This window comes from Tachypleus tridentatus, chromosome 10 (genome assembly GCF_004210375.1).
Source record: "Tachypleus tridentatus isolate NWPU-2018 chromosome 10, ASM421037v1, whole genome shotgun sequence".
NCBI classification, from domain to species: domain Eukaryota; kingdom Metazoa; phylum Arthropoda; class Merostomata; order Xiphosura; family Limulidae; genus Tachypleus; species Tachypleus tridentatus.
Window position 1 is genome coordinate 35,216,191 of NC_134834.1, and position 19,122 is coordinate 35,235,312.

The 19,122-nt window shown below is 30.4% G+C and overlaps 1 protein-coding gene across 3 annotated transcripts in view; it reads right to left on the minus strand.

Moving 5' to 3' along the window:
- Positions 1 to 19,122, minus strand: part of LOC143229048 (uncharacterized protein ZK1073.1-like) — a 91,713-nt gene that overhangs the window by 13,635 nt on the left and 58,956 nt on the right. For 2 of the 3 annotated variants that reach the window (XM_076460752.1, XM_076460755.1), the window contains 7 exons: positions 18,477 to 18,543; positions 17,014 to 17,131; positions 9,801 to 9,863; positions 7,251 to 7,311; positions 5,642 to 5,728; positions 4,835 to 4,912; positions 1,884 to 1,895 (listed from right to left, as the gene is read on the minus strand). In XM_076460752.1, the coding sequence (XP_076316867.1) occupies positions 1,884 to 1,895; positions 4,835 to 4,912; positions 5,642 to 5,728; positions 7,251 to 7,311; positions 9,801 to 9,863; positions 17,014 to 17,131; positions 18,477 to 18,543 (486 nt within the window). The remainder of the gene's footprint in view (positions 1 to 1,883; positions 1,896 to 4,834; positions 4,913 to 5,641; positions 5,729 to 7,250; positions 7,312 to 9,800; positions 9,864 to 17,013; positions 17,132 to 18,476; positions 18,544 to 19,122) is intronic. The other variant, XM_076460754.1, reaches the window with a different exon arrangement.

Consider the following 19,122-nt stretch of genomic DNA (forward strand, 5'->3'; position numbering starts at 1 on the left):
TTCCAATACTATATTTATACATATATACTTATAAAACTTTCTTTAAACTCTACTAAGAAATGTTTTTGCTTAAAAAACAGATCTAGTATTTTTATAATCTCAGATTTAAATTTGTTATCTATGTTTAGTATGCACTTACATTGCGTATATAAAAGATTAACTGCAAAACTAAATAAAATATTCAATGATTAGTTTGTATTGATAAATGTGTATTTGATAATATACAACTCAACACTCATTTAAATTATACTGATAAGAGTTCTTAGAACATCATCAAATGTTTACACATTTTAGCTCCATGAAATAAAACATAGGATACTTTTTAGAAGGGTTTATGTGTTGTCTTCTATAAGATGGATGATGTGTTTCAACATACAACATAACTGTGGGTATAATGTGATTAGTATTACTATTTCCAGCATCATTTAGTTTTTGTAAGTCTAATGATACACCATAACTAAGGAAAAATAAACACTTTGTGAAACATAACACTGGGAAGGCTCCACTACTTCTACAGCAAAAAAAACAACAACAACAAAAACACCATGTCATGCATTCCAGGGATTGTTTGTTTTTTCTGTTATAATAAACATCCCAGACTTCCTAAACTGTTTTACACAATAAATATAACCAACTAAAACCAACAGTAAGCAAGCTCCATGTTTTCCAACTGGTGAAAAGCAAGGTCTTGGGAGAATCAGTAATAACTAATAAAGATCCATTGACACTATTATTAAATGAAGAAATGTTGGGATGGCTGTTTGAGAAGTGCAGGTTCACAAAAAACAACTAGGAAGAGATTCCACGTGACTACTGGAATTTCCATGCATTTCTGGTGAGAATACAAAAATATGTTTAATAAAACAAATATGTACTTACACACTATATGAACTTTATCATATAAATTTATTAAAGAAACATAAGAAAACAAATGCTAAAATAATTATTTTACATCTTGACACTATTGTTTACTGTGTTAATAATGTACACTAGAATAGCTTTATCTGGTTAGCATCTGAAAGACAAATTCAACAGTGGCTAAGCTCTTTAAAACTTCTAAAGATATGAGGCACTTCTAATGTCATTTTATAAGTATATAATTTTAATAAGTAAAATTAAAATTTAAATTACTGAGCATACAAATTGAAATAGTATTCACAGCTTTAAACTATATTTTAAAGTTTTATTAACTCATACACAAAATATTAAGCAATAAAAAAAACTAAGATAAGATGTGTGTCATGGAAGGATTCGTGTACTTGGAAGAAACAGTAAACATATACAAAACTGGCAAGTCATTTGAGTAGATCTACAAAAAAAAAATTCATACATTGCTTCCCTTCACCTTTTCCTATTACAAATAACAAAAAGCTACTTAATCAGTAACTTTTATTTTAACACTTACTGACTATTACTTAAATTATACCATATGAAATAAAATAGTAATTTAATAACAGTTGTTTATGCCATAAATATAAGTTTGACTTTTATAATTTAAAGTGGAAGTGATAACAAATCAAATGCTATTAACTCACTTTGCTGAACTTTCTGGGCCTCACTTCTACACTTAATTATAAGCTATAATTCACTACCAAAGCATAATAGCACTCTATAACTAATGTAAAAATATCAAAATAAATTATTGAAGTATTTGTTGTAGCTATGAAACATGTAAGTACTGAAATCATTATCATTTCACCTGATAACATTTTAATTAGAAATGTTTCATTGTTATTATTAACTTGAAATTCACTTACAAAGAATATACAGTTACGGGTACATCCTCAACATGGTAAATGGTATGTTATAAACATGCAAATAATAGGTGATTTTCTATCCTAGAAACAATGAACAAATAAACACTGAGCATAAAACCACTTTACCTGTTCTATCAGCTAGATGAAGACATGGTGAATCGAGCAGAGCCGTAGGACCAGACAATAAAATTCACAAGCATAACGATCAGTATTAAGCATATATAAACAGGATTAGTAACAATGATAACACACCATCAATCCTGAACAATTAATAACTATAGCAATATATTAATCAGCATAATATTTCACTTAAAAAACTGATAGTCTGAACATATCATCAAAATGAGTAAAATGTGAAACTAAAAAAAATGATTATTTCCCCTGATTAATTTACTCATATTACCAAACAATGAACATTCATGTTAGATATCTTTCATACACTCACAAAAACATTTTAGTTTAACAAGCTATCAAAACAGTAATAAACATGAGAAAGGTCACATGTACAAGGTACAAATGCAGAGAATCAGTAAGCTTTAAGCTTCAGATTTAATAAATAAAACTAAGTGCATTCAAAACAATAAGCAATTATCAAACTCAAACTGATAATTAAGAAATTAAATAAACAGAAGTGTTACCACAACACAGTTAGTAACAAAAAGCAAATTATTCTCACCAAAATAAATTTGAAAAATATTAATTTTGTTATACTTAGGTTGTTGTAAGGAAGACATTTTACTAGGAAATATATGGAAAACAAATCAAATAATTTATTTGATTATTAACATATTCTTGTTTTGTTTTTTTTATTCAAATCATTATAACTGCTCTTCCCCCTTGTTTTTCTAAAATATTTATATGCTGAACCAAAAAAGCCAAAATAACTATGTAGTACATCATTTTTAAAGAAGAATATAAACATATGCACAATAGTTCTCATATTAAGCATAAACTTTTCATGCATGTATACAACTTAATGCTTAAATTGGACTAAGAAATTGTCACAAGTATCTACAAAGGAATATTCTCAACCAATAAATATCAATTTCTAAACTACTACTGTTCTATGATTAATATTAAATATGGTCAACCTATTAATTATTATTCACACTGCTGTTAACTTAACTAAATGATTATATCTTCACTGAAACATAACACAAGATTACAAAATTTATTGAGTCAGTTGTGTGCATTCTGAAATTAATAAGTGTGCATGAAATGGTCAACATTGGTAAGCCTAAATGAAAACAAAACCAAATAAATAAGTTAGATTTTCACACAAATCTAAATAAGAAGAAATATCTTTACAAGATACAGCATCTGCTACTCAAATATTTATGGACAAAAAAGTTATATTATACCCTAAATAGTGTGCATGATAATCAAAGAGTACAAACGCTTAATACACATTATCATTGGAAATACTACAATACTAACTGGTAACATCTATGGTTACCCGAGTCACTACTTTTTCTTGGTACTAATAAACTAGGTTTTTCCTAAAAATAATAAAACACTACTATTATGGGAAAAACAGAAATAAAAATATATTTCCCAGCATACTGCTTTAATTGCAGAGTGCTTAATGTACATGATAAATGACTATACAAAACAAAATCTTATTTATAATTTCTCACTGTTCAAAAAAATATGTTAAAAAATCTGATGAGTTAATACTGTGCATTTCAAACAAAATTGTGAGCTTAAAGTCTGGTTTTGCAACAACTCATCATATTAAATAGAACAATAAGATATAATTTCAAATTTGTCCTTTATAGTAAACAATAATAATGAATTGATTTTAGATTGTTTAATAGTTTGCTGTATATGGCTGGAACAGTTGACACTTCGAAAGCATCATTCTATAGATATAATGGAACTTCTACTACCTAACAAAAAACAGTACTTTTTTACCTCTATTTTAACTAAATTTATTGTATTTCATGATTTCTCTGATTATCCATCTCAATCACATAGATTGTCTATTCATTAGTAATGGTGTATATGAAAATTACACAACTTTAACATAATTTTAAATGTTTTGTTACTTTATGTGAACTCTTAAAAATATACATGAAATTAGTCTTTCAAAGGCTTAACTTATAATCACAAGTTTTAATGAAGAAGAATCATGTATAAGCCTTTTTTCAGGATATCACAAGTATGAAAAAGTAAACATTATAAACATTATACAATATTATACAACACTTATGATATTGAAATTTTGACATTTAATGTTTGTATTTTTTTGTCTTTGCACATATGTGGATATTTTCACTTCATTATCTTGTGATGCTCATATCTTTCACCCACTTACAGAAAATGTTGCTAACATTCATATTTTGAGTATTTAGTACTTATTATGTACATACACACACCATAAATATATCATGATGATCTTGCAATTTTATCAAGTGAGACACAAATACAAGTGAAAACCTTTCAATATTATCTCATTTTTGTGGAGGATTATGAAGATAAACAATTTGGCATACGCCTAATAAAGAATACTTAATTAACTGAGATGACTAACTCACTGTGTGTATGTGTGTGTGTGTGACACACAAAATGATTAAACAATGAACAAAAACTCTTGTTTACTGTGACACATGTTGATTAAAAAGTTAAACATACAATTTGATATAACAAAAAATTCTAAAGCTGTACATTCCTTTTTTTAACATCAAACTCTATAGGAATCTGCTAATTATTCCAATGTTTTCAGAAAGAAAAATACATACATTATACAAATGAATTTCTAAATCTCAATCATGAGCCAGTCCCAGTGCTACAATATTGTAGTACAACTATTATTACATTTTATTTTTTGTTTAAATTAATAAATATTACATTTACATATTTTTAAATCAATCATTCACACAAATGTGCATTGAAAGACAAAAGATGCACACAATTAATAAGATAAAGTGCTACATTAAAAAACAGTCATCTACTGAGGTATGAACTATACAAATACCTAGGACTTGAATATAGTCTACTGTGAAGTGAAATACAGGATTCAGTACAAAATGTTTCACTTTATATATAGTCCATCCTGAAAAATACATTCATCTTACCGTCCCAAATTTGTGAAAGACAAGGTACTGTTCAGCAGTTGGATGCATGCCTACTGTCTGAAGTTTCCAGTTCATAATCTAAAATTTGAAAATAATATTGAATAATTTGCTTAAATGTATATCAATTTTTCCTTGTAATTGTATTTTGAGCTCAACTAGTTTCTGAATCATTGCCTTGGTAACTTTTCTGCAGTTTTTCATCTTCACAAATACTGAGAATATATTAAAAATAATTCAAGTTTCTTTTTCATTGCTATTTTTTGTTATAATTAAAACAACTTTGCTCAACTATAACAAAACAATAAGTGAACAAATATTTCCTTTTAACGTTATCTATTTTATAAACAGAACAGCATCAAAAAGTTAAGAATTTGTTTCAATCACTTGGGTCAGAACCAAAACAGAAAACAAATATATTTGGACAAATGCATAGCTACATAAAGTTATACATTTTCTTTAAGCATAGCAACCTTTTTTCAAAAAGCACAATATAGGAGACTGAGCATTTTAAGTATCATAACTGTCGTAAACTGAATTAGTGAAACAACAGAAAACAAACATTTTCCAAGACTAAATCAAATAAAATGAATAGATTGCAATTGAGCGGTCATCTTAAATAGTAGCGACAACTAAGCAAATTCACAAGCTACATACGTAGCATAACTGATAAAGAAGGCACACAAACTGAGGAATGTAGAATTTCTTGATTTAAGGTTATCATTGTTCACAGTACGTAAATTAAATCTTCAATTAATATATATAAAATAGTTTTACTATTTAGCTCAAATACAGAGAATACAAATTTACCTTATCATTGAAGTATTCCATCACACCTGCCACAGTGGAGGTACAGTGAAGTAGTATGTTACCAAGGACACGATCAGGGTAGGACATCTAGGAATGTAGAAATTTTAAGAAATGAGTATGTCTGGTGAAGTAAAGTATTCTGAACAATTCACTAAACTGCCCATCCAAGTAGAAACATTTGATTGGTGTGATGAGTAAACAATGTTACGTGAACACATTTATCTTTAATACATAACTGCAATAAGTGAAGATGAACAGTAGAATGCATGGTAACCTAATGTAACACCTACGAACAGTTCCGCTGTGCGTGCGTATATATATAAAAATAATTTATAAACCATTTAAATATTAAACAGTTAAAACTAATAAAATATACACCACACAATAGTGGTGATAAAAATATCATTTAATCTTAAATACAGGATTTTAACAATTGTGAATTCTAATGTGTCAAACAGTCATGTTTGTAATTAAGCACAAAGTTATACAATGAACTATCTGTACCCTGTTCACCACAGGTATCAAAACCTGGATTTTAGTGAGTTAAGTCTACAGACATACCACTGTAAAGCATCAAACAATTATGAAAACAAGACATATGTAGAAGCACATTCATATTTATGCAAAAGTAATCAATATGATAATAATTTAAAAATAAGTTATTCTGAGTGTTATGGAGAATCTTGAGATACAACTTTCTTGTTCTTAAATATATTTTTTGGTTCAAGAAGAATGACCACTTCATATCTTTTAAGTGTTCAAGATCAATTCTTTTACAAATTTTTTTTATGATTATTGTTTCATTTATCATTCATTTATTATTTCCTTCTATCATTTTTAGTTGCATCAAAACACTTCTAACTAAACATTTGTATTTTGAGTAAACTTGTATATATGATGAAACTGACACCAGCTTTCCTGAAAGTAACATACACACACTATTTATGTAATAGAAGATTATGTAAATATATGATCACATGAGGTTGTACTCTCATGACCTACTGAGTAAATAAATACCCTGCCAGAAGCTTCATTAAGAGAAAGAATCACAAGAAAGTTATTGAATTATTGCTGTTTATCACTCAATATTCTTATTAAAATCAATATTATTAATTTTACAATGTGTATCTGGAATTTTGTTGGAATTAGGCTCTCCTTGCTAATTATGGCATATTAATTCCTGGCCAGATATACATTAGTGTTTTAGTAAGTGTTGAATTTAGTTCTAAACATCACTGTTGAATAAAGTGTTTTTTGTTTTTTTTTCGTTGAACCTTAATTGCAGCAGCATGTTTATTTTAGATCATTACAATTTTAACAGGCTGGGTTCACTCATAAAATTTACTAGAGATAGCAAGTCAACCTCATACACACAATGCTCATGCCCTTGACTTCAAAGGAAAGAAAAAAACAAGTTAAATTTTCTCATTAAAAAAATATATGTATATTTTGTATACAGTGGATTAAATCTTCTATAAAATAAAGTTTCAAGTTTCATGACAAGATATTCTATAAAAAAACAAGTTGTTTGCATGTTATGTGCAAAATTCAAGATTTTGTTTATACAGTATAATACAATAAAAAATAATTCATGGAATGAATGACTTACAGCAAAACGTGCTAGAATATTAGCTCCAGCTCCTTCACCAAGAGTGACCACATACTTGACCCTAGTTAAAATGATTAGGCAATTACAACACATTATGAAGTATTATATATAAAGTATTGATATCAAATGAATCCTTAGAAGACTGGCCTCTATACAATAGCTTATGGAGCTGGAACTACATTTTCAAAAACATTATAAACTTTAATGCAGTATAGGTTGAAATATAAACAATAAAGTCCATTTATTAACTTAAGAGGATTGAATCAGAATTTGCTTATATTACAGGAATCACTGTTACAACTAATATCAAACAAATACTTTTTTCTGTAAAAGTAAACCTGAGTAAAGTAACTGAAAAATATGTTTTAATTTTGAAAAAGCACATTCAATGTACTAAAAAAAAAAAAGAAAATTTTAAGTCAGGGGAAGATGCTAAGATAGTTAAAATTGCCTGATGCTAGTTCATTTGTTGACTTTTACTTGCACAATCAGTCAGAAAAATGTCACAGGGAAGCTAAGCTTACTACAAGTACACTACATTGCAAAAAAAAAGTTCAATGTGATTGAAAAGCAATCTAACATGACAGAAGTGTATATTTTAACAGTGCAACTAGAATAAACTATCAAGAATAGAACTCCTCCTTGAACATATGATATCCAAGTCAATCAATATGCTAAAAATCCACAAAAATGTCATGCACTACAAATAGTTCAAGTGTGAGGGTGTTCAAACATGATAAACTAGACAACATGAAGGAACTTCATCTTAAAAAACTAAAACAAAAAAAAAAAAGACATATGTGGGTCAGTTTTATGGTAGCATTCAACCAGGGAGAGAAAAGGATAATAAAATCATTACAAAATAATTTATATGTTTCAATTTTCTAGACAGCTTGAATTCATTATTGGGTTGAGTAAACTGTTATGTTATTAGAATCTTTAAAGGCAACAAATTTTGAAAAAATCAAATGGAACAAAAATTTAGTAATTGTTGCAATAAAACACAGATGACAAACATACTTTGCTGTACTAAGTCTATAAACTAGCAAGATATTATGAAACAGTAAAGATTCACTATATTCTTTGATAGAGTAACATTGTAATTTTCACATACTTTATACTAAAGTTGTACTATTAAAAGATTCATTACTATAATACATGTACCACTGACAAAAAACTAGAGAACAGCTTTACCATTCACATATTTTGTAGTTTTCTAATTGACACAATTTTATTACCTTGAAAGATGTACAGTATACCCTCACCTGTTAGCGGTTCCCCATTCGCGGCCCCGCATATTCGCGGGTTAGGCTCTTAACCCTATCGCATCGTATGCCGGTATACCGGGCTAGCATCATAACGTCATAAAAACGAATGCTCGGTAAACCGGGTTTTTGTAGGTCATAGAGACTAAAAGCGCTTTTCGAGGGTATGTCTGTATTTACTCTCTCAAGCAGTTTTATCGATTGACGTCTTTATCGAACAATTATTACTGAATTGTACTGTACTGTATTATTATTACCTGAACTGTGCGTACTGTATTTATCTGTCTAAGTTTGCCTTTAAATTTGTTCCACTTTCTGTCAATTCTAATACATGTGTTGTACGCATAGAAAATGACTTTACGGTACAGTAATACAGTATGGGTAACTATACTATGCGGTGTTACTGTCCTCCTGTACTTACGTTTCTTTTTGATTAAAATATTGTTGCAGTACAAAATTAAAATGTGTTTACATTATCATTACTACATTAGTGAAATACATGACTGCATGCAATATTACTACATTATTACTGTATTAATGAGTAAGAGTGTCTTTAGAAAGTGTCTGAGAAGCATTTAGTACCGTATATAATCTCATACATAGAAGTTTTAAAACTGCATCCAATATTAGCGGTTTTTCGCTATTCGCGGGGGGTAAAGAACGTAACCCCCGCGAATAGCGAGGGAATACTGTACCAATAAAATACTCCTTGTTATTATACATGTGACACCTTTACTTATCTTTTGACAAAGGAAACTTTTACCTTTGGCACATTATTATTTAGTAAAATTGTCTTATAGACACATTCTATTGTTTAGTAAATTATTTTATTGACACATTGTGTCAAAATAAAACTTGATACTGCTCGCTCATTGACATTTATTTTTTGCTACAATAAAGTTGTATTATTCATGCATAATTTGATACATTACAACTTTATCACTGATTTCTATTTTCACTTCTTAAAATGTTTTGTAGTCAGTGGTTGCACATAACAGAAACCCAGTAACTACCAAAAACTTTCTAAATGTTGGCCATCCTTTTCAGGAATAACAAGTCTTGGTAATTTACATACTTTTTGATCCCACCTTATTTCTTAATTAGCACCATGCTATTATATATACAACCATATAATAATTAAATTTCATTTACTGCTTATTTTAAGAAATGCATATGCAAAGTTAATCACAATTTTTATTTATATAAATACAAACAAACAATATATAATTAAACTAATATAAAAAATAACAAAATATACAATAATCCAGTTAATTGATATACATACCCAAAATAATCTAAGATATTCAGCATATCTTCTCCAAGATCTTGCATTGATGGAAAAACATAGCTGAAGAAAAAAGCATATTCACCCATTTATTAATCTAAATAAACCAAAATTTATCTATTTAAGTATTAACTTGTTTGTTTAGCAATTTATTTTATGTAAAAGCATATACAGAGTTAAACTGTGCAATGTAGTCTTATGTTTCCATATTTGGTACTTCAACAATATTTAGAATTACTTTTAAAGTTGTGTTCTATCAAACAGAATAAAAAAACCAGATAGTATTAAACACATTAGGTTAACCATCACAACATTGAATATAGCTAAAATCATCCTATTTAAAATAGGGCATCAAATAAGGACTAAATTAACTGCACAGTATCACATACAATTTTATCAGCCAATGTAGTATACCATAAAAAAAAAAATTATTAACAGAGTAATTTTAAACAAACACTTAACTAATGAATCTAATAATGCATTAAAGCAATCAGCCACACATGAGAGCTTCAATACTTAGTCTGTAATAAATGTTACTACAAACTTGTTTCACAGCATGTTGGCAAGTAACATGTACTGAAGATGCAAAATAAGATACACATTGCCTGAAGCAACTACCAAGACTTAAATTTGTGGTTGTACATAAAAAAGAGGAAATGCTTTGTCTTCTATCTACCCCATACCAGAAATTAACAATGGTCTTGAAATTTAATTATTTCTTTATGTATCATTTAAAAATATTGTTATCTCTATGTTATATAAATTCATCTTGTGTAAAAGACAAACCCCTAACTGACTACATTACAAAAAATTGTAAACATAATACAATGCTATACTTCAATGTTTCCATGTAGAAGTTGAATTTCATCTATATGCCTAACATGCCACTTCTTAAAATGTGTACATAAAAGAGAAACATAGTTAAAAAAATCTCGCTTATCAGAAGCCCACCTTTTCACCTGATTAAGTTGAAAGTTAAGCAATTTCCAAAATTCAAGTAAAAAAACTAAAAGATACCTGTACAAGTCTAAAAACACCAAACTAGACATTGTCATTTTCACTAACGACACCACCCAATGCCAGAAATAAAACTTAGAAAAGACATTTAAAATGGTACTCACCTTCACAACAGTGGTATAAAACTATAATGTGCACAATTGTGACTTTAGTGTCACAAAGACTGTACATTGGGAGATCAGTCCCACAGAAAAGAAAATGATGAGTTAAAAACTGTGACCACTGCCAAGACAGCTTCATAACACCAATGCTTATGGGAAACTAAAAGGCCAAATAACAGCTGTAGGTTTGACCTGGAAAAATTTGTTATGAAGTTGTCACCCTAAATTGGCTGCCAAGCAGTGGGAAGACAAACCTTTCTCACAGGACTATGGTCCATATACAAGACAAGCATGGCTGACAGCTTTAGCTGTGATGTCCAGGTGTCCGTAAAAACTGGATATAAATGATTACAAAAAAAAAACTGAGCTTGTCACTTCTGAATGTCTAAAAAATAGGATGAGTAGTGATATTAAGCAATTCCAAAACTAGAAGAGAGCTAAGAGAGTCTGTGCTCAGCTTTTATGTGATTCAGAGCAAGAGAAGTAACACAGAACTCAGCAGTAAACACAAAAAATGTAGAGGTGGATCCTGTGAGCAGTCACCAAGTTAAAACAAATCATGGCAAACTCCACAGAGTCATCTGATTTCAAACCATCATTGACAAAAATCACACTGGGTGAGTGAAGGAAGTTGTTTGATTCAAGGAACCAAACAAAATGTGCATTAACCACCCTGTCCAAAATCTTACAGTGACAGCTAGTCAAAACAATTAAATGATAATTAAAAGGAATCTCAGAATCCTTCCCAAGTTTTGAAAATGGGAGAACAATAGCCTTGTGTAAAGAATCAGGAAATATATTTTCCTGCCAAATTCAATTTAAAACAACCAGAAGAAGAGAGGCCAGAGAGAGATGGTATTGCATCTCATGGTGACATCATCAGGCCCAACTGATGTACTACCAGACCAATGAAGAATAAGTTTGAAGTTCCAATAGCACAAGTGAGCAATTATAATTGTAGGTCTAATCAGCCCAAAAGAAAGTGGTGATCTCTCTACCCAAGAGTATCAGCAATTCTGTGCATCAACAGATTTCCGGCCATTGGAGAGCAAGTAGATTAGAAGCATACTTCCCAGTATCGTCTCAAAACTAGTGGTAGAAGAGATGCTGGTAATGAACTTGATCCAAGATTCCTTATGGCTTTGACTTCTGTCCAACCAGACCTGGAAATGAACCCACTTGAAAGTAATCAGCTTGAAAAATATATTCCAGACCCATTTATGAGCCTTCAGTATTTGCTGAGAGGTAGGAGTCCACCATGGACAAGAGTACTGTGTAAAACATGTCAAGATTTTGGGAATGGAATGAACAGCTGTTTGAATTATACAATAAATCATCAAAAGATAGAGCCAAACAATAATAGGATCAAGTTCTGAGAGAGTGGCAAAAGAGAGCCAGTCAGCATGCTTCAACTTCCACTGAGGTACATTGGTTACAAGGCAATCACTGTGGCCATTTTCACACAAAATTATGGGAAAAATGACCACTGCACCACAAAAATGAGAAGAAATGGAATGAAAATAGACAGATAGGTTAACAGCAGTGAAATACTGACTATGTGCATGAGAATAGGTAAAGGAAACATTACTGAAGAGAGAATGGTTGTTTTCCAAGTGTATATGATCCACAGAATGACCCCTTCCATCAATATCAGCACTATCACAAGATTGTGTCTATTAAGGTCCATGAAAGTAAAGAAGGGAATTAGTAGCTAGTCAATAAGATCATCAAGGTTTGATTGATTACAAGTCAGATACAGGTAAAGAGGACAATAAGTGATGGTATGATCCATGGAGATATAAGTGGCTACTGCAGGTCTCCAGGGGTATATCAAGTGGCACAGACAAGATGGGTATGAGCTAATCAACAAGCAGTGTTACACTACCAAGAAATTGATTGTCACACAAGTTGTTTTTCCTGTATGAAGAAAATTGCCAAAAACAGTATCAGCAGGCCAAAGGAATATTTTTGCAAGAAGAGACACACAGAATGATAGGTATTGAGCAAGGCCTTTATGTCATCTAAATTAGAGTGAAAATCTTGGCAGTTCCAGTGTATACTATATCAAAGTATCCATTTTTATTCACAAAAGATAAATGGACAGAGAAACCTTTTGTTTGAGATCTTGATGTTTTTCTTTAGTAGAAAGAGGACTTTCAACCTCTCTGGAACCTACCCTAGGACACCTTTTTGTCCAAAGAAGAAAACTCCAATGACCAAATAAGAGTTCTGTACTTTAAGAACTGAAGATGGATGCTTGCAGTCACTGAAAGTGATGGCTGGGATAGAGACAGCAGTAGACATAGACTTGTCAACTCTTTCATTTATAGAGGGCAAAATATACTTTACATGGTGTGAAAAAGACCATGATAGAGGTACAGAAAGATTTGTATTCAGTGGAATGGAGTGCAGCAGCATATGTCCAAAACAGAACAAGGGACAACAACTTTTCAGCCAGGGTATAAGAAATGTTATTTACAATCCTCAAACACTGTACATCTTTTTCCTCCACCTCTTTTGGGCAAGAACAAAACTATGAGATTTTGGAATTACCACAATTCTCACAGTGAGGATCCAGTTGATATTAACAGGTGTCATGGTCATTGCTGTCACAATGGGCACATGCAAAAGAAACATAACAAGATACATTAGAATGTTAAAACTGCTGTCACTGGAAACACCAGAGATGATTAAAAATATAAAACCTACCTTGCAGTTTAAATAATCTGCCTTGATGGTAGCAGGTAGACATGGTGATGTAAACATCAACACAGTAACATTTGTACACAGCATAATTCCATCTTTATGAGTGGGGATACATCACACAGTAGAAATGCCTTGGCTGGAGAAATCAGCAAAAATTAACAACTCTAAATTGTTTTGTAAATTCCTCTCAACAGTAACTTCTTAGGAAAAATTCAAAGTAGCATTTTCCTTAATAGGAAAACCTCCAATGGCCTTTAATCTCAGAAGATGTCTGCTGTGTTTCAATGAAGACATTTCCACCAAAATATCTCCAGAACATAGCTTCTTAACTGACTTTGGAGATCCCAATAAGTCTCACTAATCCCTTCTGAATAAAAAGATATTTGCTCTAACAGTTTGTCAGAAAAAGAATGCAGAATGAAAAAAATGAGGTGCAGAAACAGAATGGAGTGATGACTGTTGTTTAATTTTTCAAATGTGATCACTTTCTTATTGACTTTTTTTTTTGGTAACTGGGTGCAGGATCCATAAAAATGGAGAAAATTCAGTGCCCATTGACTACTTGTCATAAAGTCCTATGAGGGGAAAATGGACTACAACACTAAACACTGATAATGTAATTTCACCAGGATTTCATGGTCACTACTCAAACACCAACTTTAGACACAGTCTCCACAATATTTGTTGAGAAAATCCAACAGTGGCACTTTAAATGTCCTTATCTCAAAAGAATCAGTTGACTGACTCAGGGAGGAGCCACCCTAAGGCTACCCATCTACAGGAATTTAACACCAAAGTGATCTGCTCAAGTTCCACTGACATAAATGGACCCATTAATGACACCCCTCGACCACCACCATCACTCCCTTCCTTTCACAGGATGCAATGCACAGCAAAGAAACTGGTAGATGTTTGGATCTAAGAGGAAGTAAATTAAAGATACAGAACCTTCCTGATTATTTTCATGAGTCTCTATACTCAGCAATTATGCTGTGCAACCTTGAAGTAATTGATAATAACTGTAAGAAATTATAATGGCAATCTTTTAATTTCTTATATAGCTGGAATAATAAAAAATAGTCTTAAATCAGAAACACTAATGTTTTATTTAGTTGAATATTTTAAGGACATTCATTTATATTCATATGTAACGCAGGACTGATTAGTTTTATTTTCTTGAAAGTTTGTATGTCCTACAATAATACCTGAACACAGAATTTGAAAATGACCATTTTTCTCCACCACAAACAGATTTTTCACAACATATGCACTTTTACATAAGTGAATCATTTTCTTTCAAATCAGGTTATGTTCTGTTACACTTAAAATGTTGACAACTATTGGCTATAGATTTCTCTAGACCAATCACAAAGTTAGTCTTATTGATCATTCTCAAACTCAAAAGAAACACCTATAGTACATAAATGGTTAACAGGCCACATATTGTGTCATTTCTGGATAGTATTTGTTTGTGTGTGTGTTGAAGAACTGAGACAATAGACTAAAGGAAAGAAAAACTTTGTCTTTTGGAATTCCAATAGTCTTGTATGGACATAGAAGCTACAGAAATGACTGCTATTTTTGCTCAGGTAATATGCAAGACTACAACACTTGAAATAAAATGGAAATATTTTTATCCATACTTCAATTTGCTATAAGAAACAGATGCTCATGGATGTGGTATATCTGCATCCACTGCACTGGAGACTCTTGATACAATTTAATCTAATTCTGATGTCAACAAAAATGATGACAGGGATTATTTTCAACTTGAAATATATGGTGAACCACAACTTTTCAAAGTGAACTTAATAATTTGACAAGATATTTGAGCTGAGAACTTCTTTTGTACAGGGTCATTTTACTGGTACAGAAATCATGAGAGTTCATATACTTATCACAAGAAGGTTCAATGGTTTATTGGAAAAATACTACTGAACTAATAACAACACTAGGAGCTACAGTTTGTAAACCAAGTAAATGGCACTTGTTCATTGATTCCTCTAAAACAAGTCTAAAAGGTGTTCTCCTTCACAATGGTAACATGTATACATCTGTTCCTATTGCTCATTCAGCTCACTTGAAAGAAATGTATGAAAATCTTTAAAGGTCAAATACAAAGAACATGGTTGGCTACGTTGTGGAGACTTAGAAGTCCTTTGTATGCTACTGACCCAACAGCATACTGATTAATCAATTTGTACAGGTCTTACACAAAGTTGGTAGCTATTTCAAGTATCTACATAGGCAATTCGTAGCTCTTTCAAATACAAAACTGAAAGAAGGGATTGTTGTTAGGCCTTACATTAAGAAATTTACTTAAGATAAACAGTGCGAAAAAAACAACAACAGAAGCATTAACTGTCTTTTAACATGTTATTGACAAATTTTTAGGAAACAATAGGGGCCAAAATTATGAAAATGTTGTCAACAGCACGCTTGATAAGTTCAGAGTTGAATTGTAACATAAGCTTGAACACTCACACATCAACCATTTCTCTGAAAATTTTAGTGCCATAAGCAAAGAACAAGGAGATAGGTTTCATGAAGACAAAAAGAAAGGAAATATCAAGGAATGTATAACATTATCATGTATCAAGGAATATATAACACCATCATGATGGCTGAATACTGCTGGTCATTGAAACAAGATACTTCAGACACAACACAAAACAAAAAACATAATACACAGTTTGGGGACTAAAAGTTGTAGATTTCAAACACGAAACAAAAAATTGGGATGAATGGGGATGCATGTTCGTTTGACATCAATGTTCATTGTAGTAATTAAAGTAGTAATTTGAATAAAATTTCTGTTGTTTTTACCAATTTGTAAGAAACCATAAAAAATATTCAAAATCTGCTTAGATGAATTATGAAAAATTATGTTATTAAAATCAAAACAACTTTTATGAAGTTTAAATTTACAGGCTTGAGTAACTGATTATATTGATTAGTAAACTTACTCATCTAGTTTTACTTTTGACAAAGTTACAGAAACACTTAACATTTTTGTACATTTTTATATGAACATGTCATATCATACTGGTTTATTGTTATTTTTCATAATTGATCAAATTATCATCAGTGAATGAAATTGAACAAAATACTACAAGAAAGAAACTGCACAGCACAAAAATAATACAGGTGACAAACTTCATGTACTACAAATTCAATTTAATATAAACAGTTAGCAAACAGAGAAACATGAAATTTCTACATTAAGATATAGTAGTTTTTAAATATTTTGGTGGCATTTGTCATATGCTGCAAAAATATAGTGACTGCAGAATATCTAATATATGGTTTAATTTTCAATGTAGAAAACATGGATAAATCTAACGAATCATTTTATTAAAACTCCTTAATGTTTGTTAAAGTTCACATACCCTGCTGGCAGATCTGGAGCATCATGTTCCTGCCCGGGAATCTCAACATGAATAAAAACAGAACGACTCTTTATCCTTGCCATTGCTGGATGTTCAGTAAAGCTGTGGAATTCTGTGTCTATGTGACATAATGATCAAAACATGTAATAAGAGTAAATGCTACTCATGAAATACTAATTGATAGGTATAAATTATATACTTTTTTAAACTAAACTTAGAAATAATTATAATAAAATGTGTCTTTTTTATAGCTTAGTAATATATTTTTTTATGAACATTTTCTGATAATATAATGGAAATCACTTAGTTTGTGATAAAAGTCAAGATGTATTAGGACACAAACACATATTTACAATACAAGTATTAATGTTAACTGGATAGTTTCACATGACAGACAAACAAATGCTAAATTCTGAAGTTATTTCAGGTCCATTTAATGTTTGTTTCTAAAGACTTTTGCTGGAATATATTATAAATCTTATTACTGACAAACTTATATGAAATGTTTTAAAAAGAATTTAGGTAGTACAGTAAGGTTAGAAAAATGTATTGACTATGCTTAATCCACACAATTTGAAATTTAATTTGCAAGCTAGGGTGGGGGTGGGTGATTCTTAAGAAGGTTTAGAAAAGTGAATGTGCAGTATGTGACCTGACATTAAATTGTATTGTAACTTACAACACACAAAGCAAAATATTAAATATATAAATTTTATCATCAGCTACGTTCACTAATCATATCAGGATGGAGGGTAACAGTTCATACAATGTTTTAGTTCAGCATCATACAAGAACAAAGGTCGTGAAGACCTACAAATGAAAATCAAAGTAAAATTATTTATCCTACAGAATGAAACCAATACATTACGTACAAAAAACTACAAACAAACAAACATTCTCTGAATAAGTTTTGCTTGATTGTTTGTTTCAGAGTAAAACCTCATTGGACATTACTGTGTCTACTGTGGGGGAATCAAACCATGGAATTTAGCATTGTAAGTCAATTAATTTACTGCTGGCTCACTAGGGGAACACATGTAAGTTGTATATAAATGCAAACTGAGTCATACTCCTTATCTCTGAAACTGGGTGAATGAGAGCCGATACTTTAAAAATGCACTTATCCGTTGAGCTAGTTGTGATGCTAACTAATACATAAACTTTGCTACAGATATTTGGCAAAAATATTAACATTTTTCTTGGGTTCACAAAGGTTTTAACCACTTATTTTTTTATTTCCAGGTTTTAGCTAATATGAGCTAATATATTTTATAAGTATTATCAAGTTGATTAACTAAAGAATTTGAGGTTCAATATATAATGAACAAAAAATACACCTCAAAAGAACTTTACAAGGAATCATGGAACCTTAAAAGTACACAAAGTATACAAACGTGAAGGTTCGAGAAAGTTAAGATATGTAGAAAAAAATATTTTAATACAGTTACAGAAAAAGTACTTACGATTACAGCCCATGTCATGTACAGTTAGAAATACTGGAGTGTTGTCTGTCATCCCTTTAGTAGAGCCCTAGCAGTAAAAATGTAAGCAGCTTCTTATACTCGCAACATTTCAAAACTATTCCCTACATCTTAATATAAAATAGAATCTAGAAAATTTAAAGAATGCTAATATCACATGTATCAAAACTTTTCTGATACTGCAAAGTTGGATTTCTTATGTAAAATCTGTTAGTTAATATTTGAATAAATATTTCATCATAACTCCCAAACTTGACTCAAAATTCTTAACAAATCCCTAATTTTGACCTAACAATATATTTTACTTGTGTGAGCATTTATTTCCAATTACAAAATATGTGATATAAATAACCAATATTTAGAATTATAAATCTTGTGTGAAATTAATTTTAAAAAAACATTCTGATCACAGATTGAAGTACAGACTGAATTTATTTCCAACAATGATTGTTGAAAAATATAAATATGAGAAACAGGTATTTTTAAATACATTTTAACATTTTTATTTTCAAATTAAGTATTCTTTAAATAATGTGTGGAATCATTATACAAAAAACAGACAATTTAGTTTAGAGATTTAGAGTACAAAGAATACAATTTTGAAGCCTCACTACATTACATTACTTAC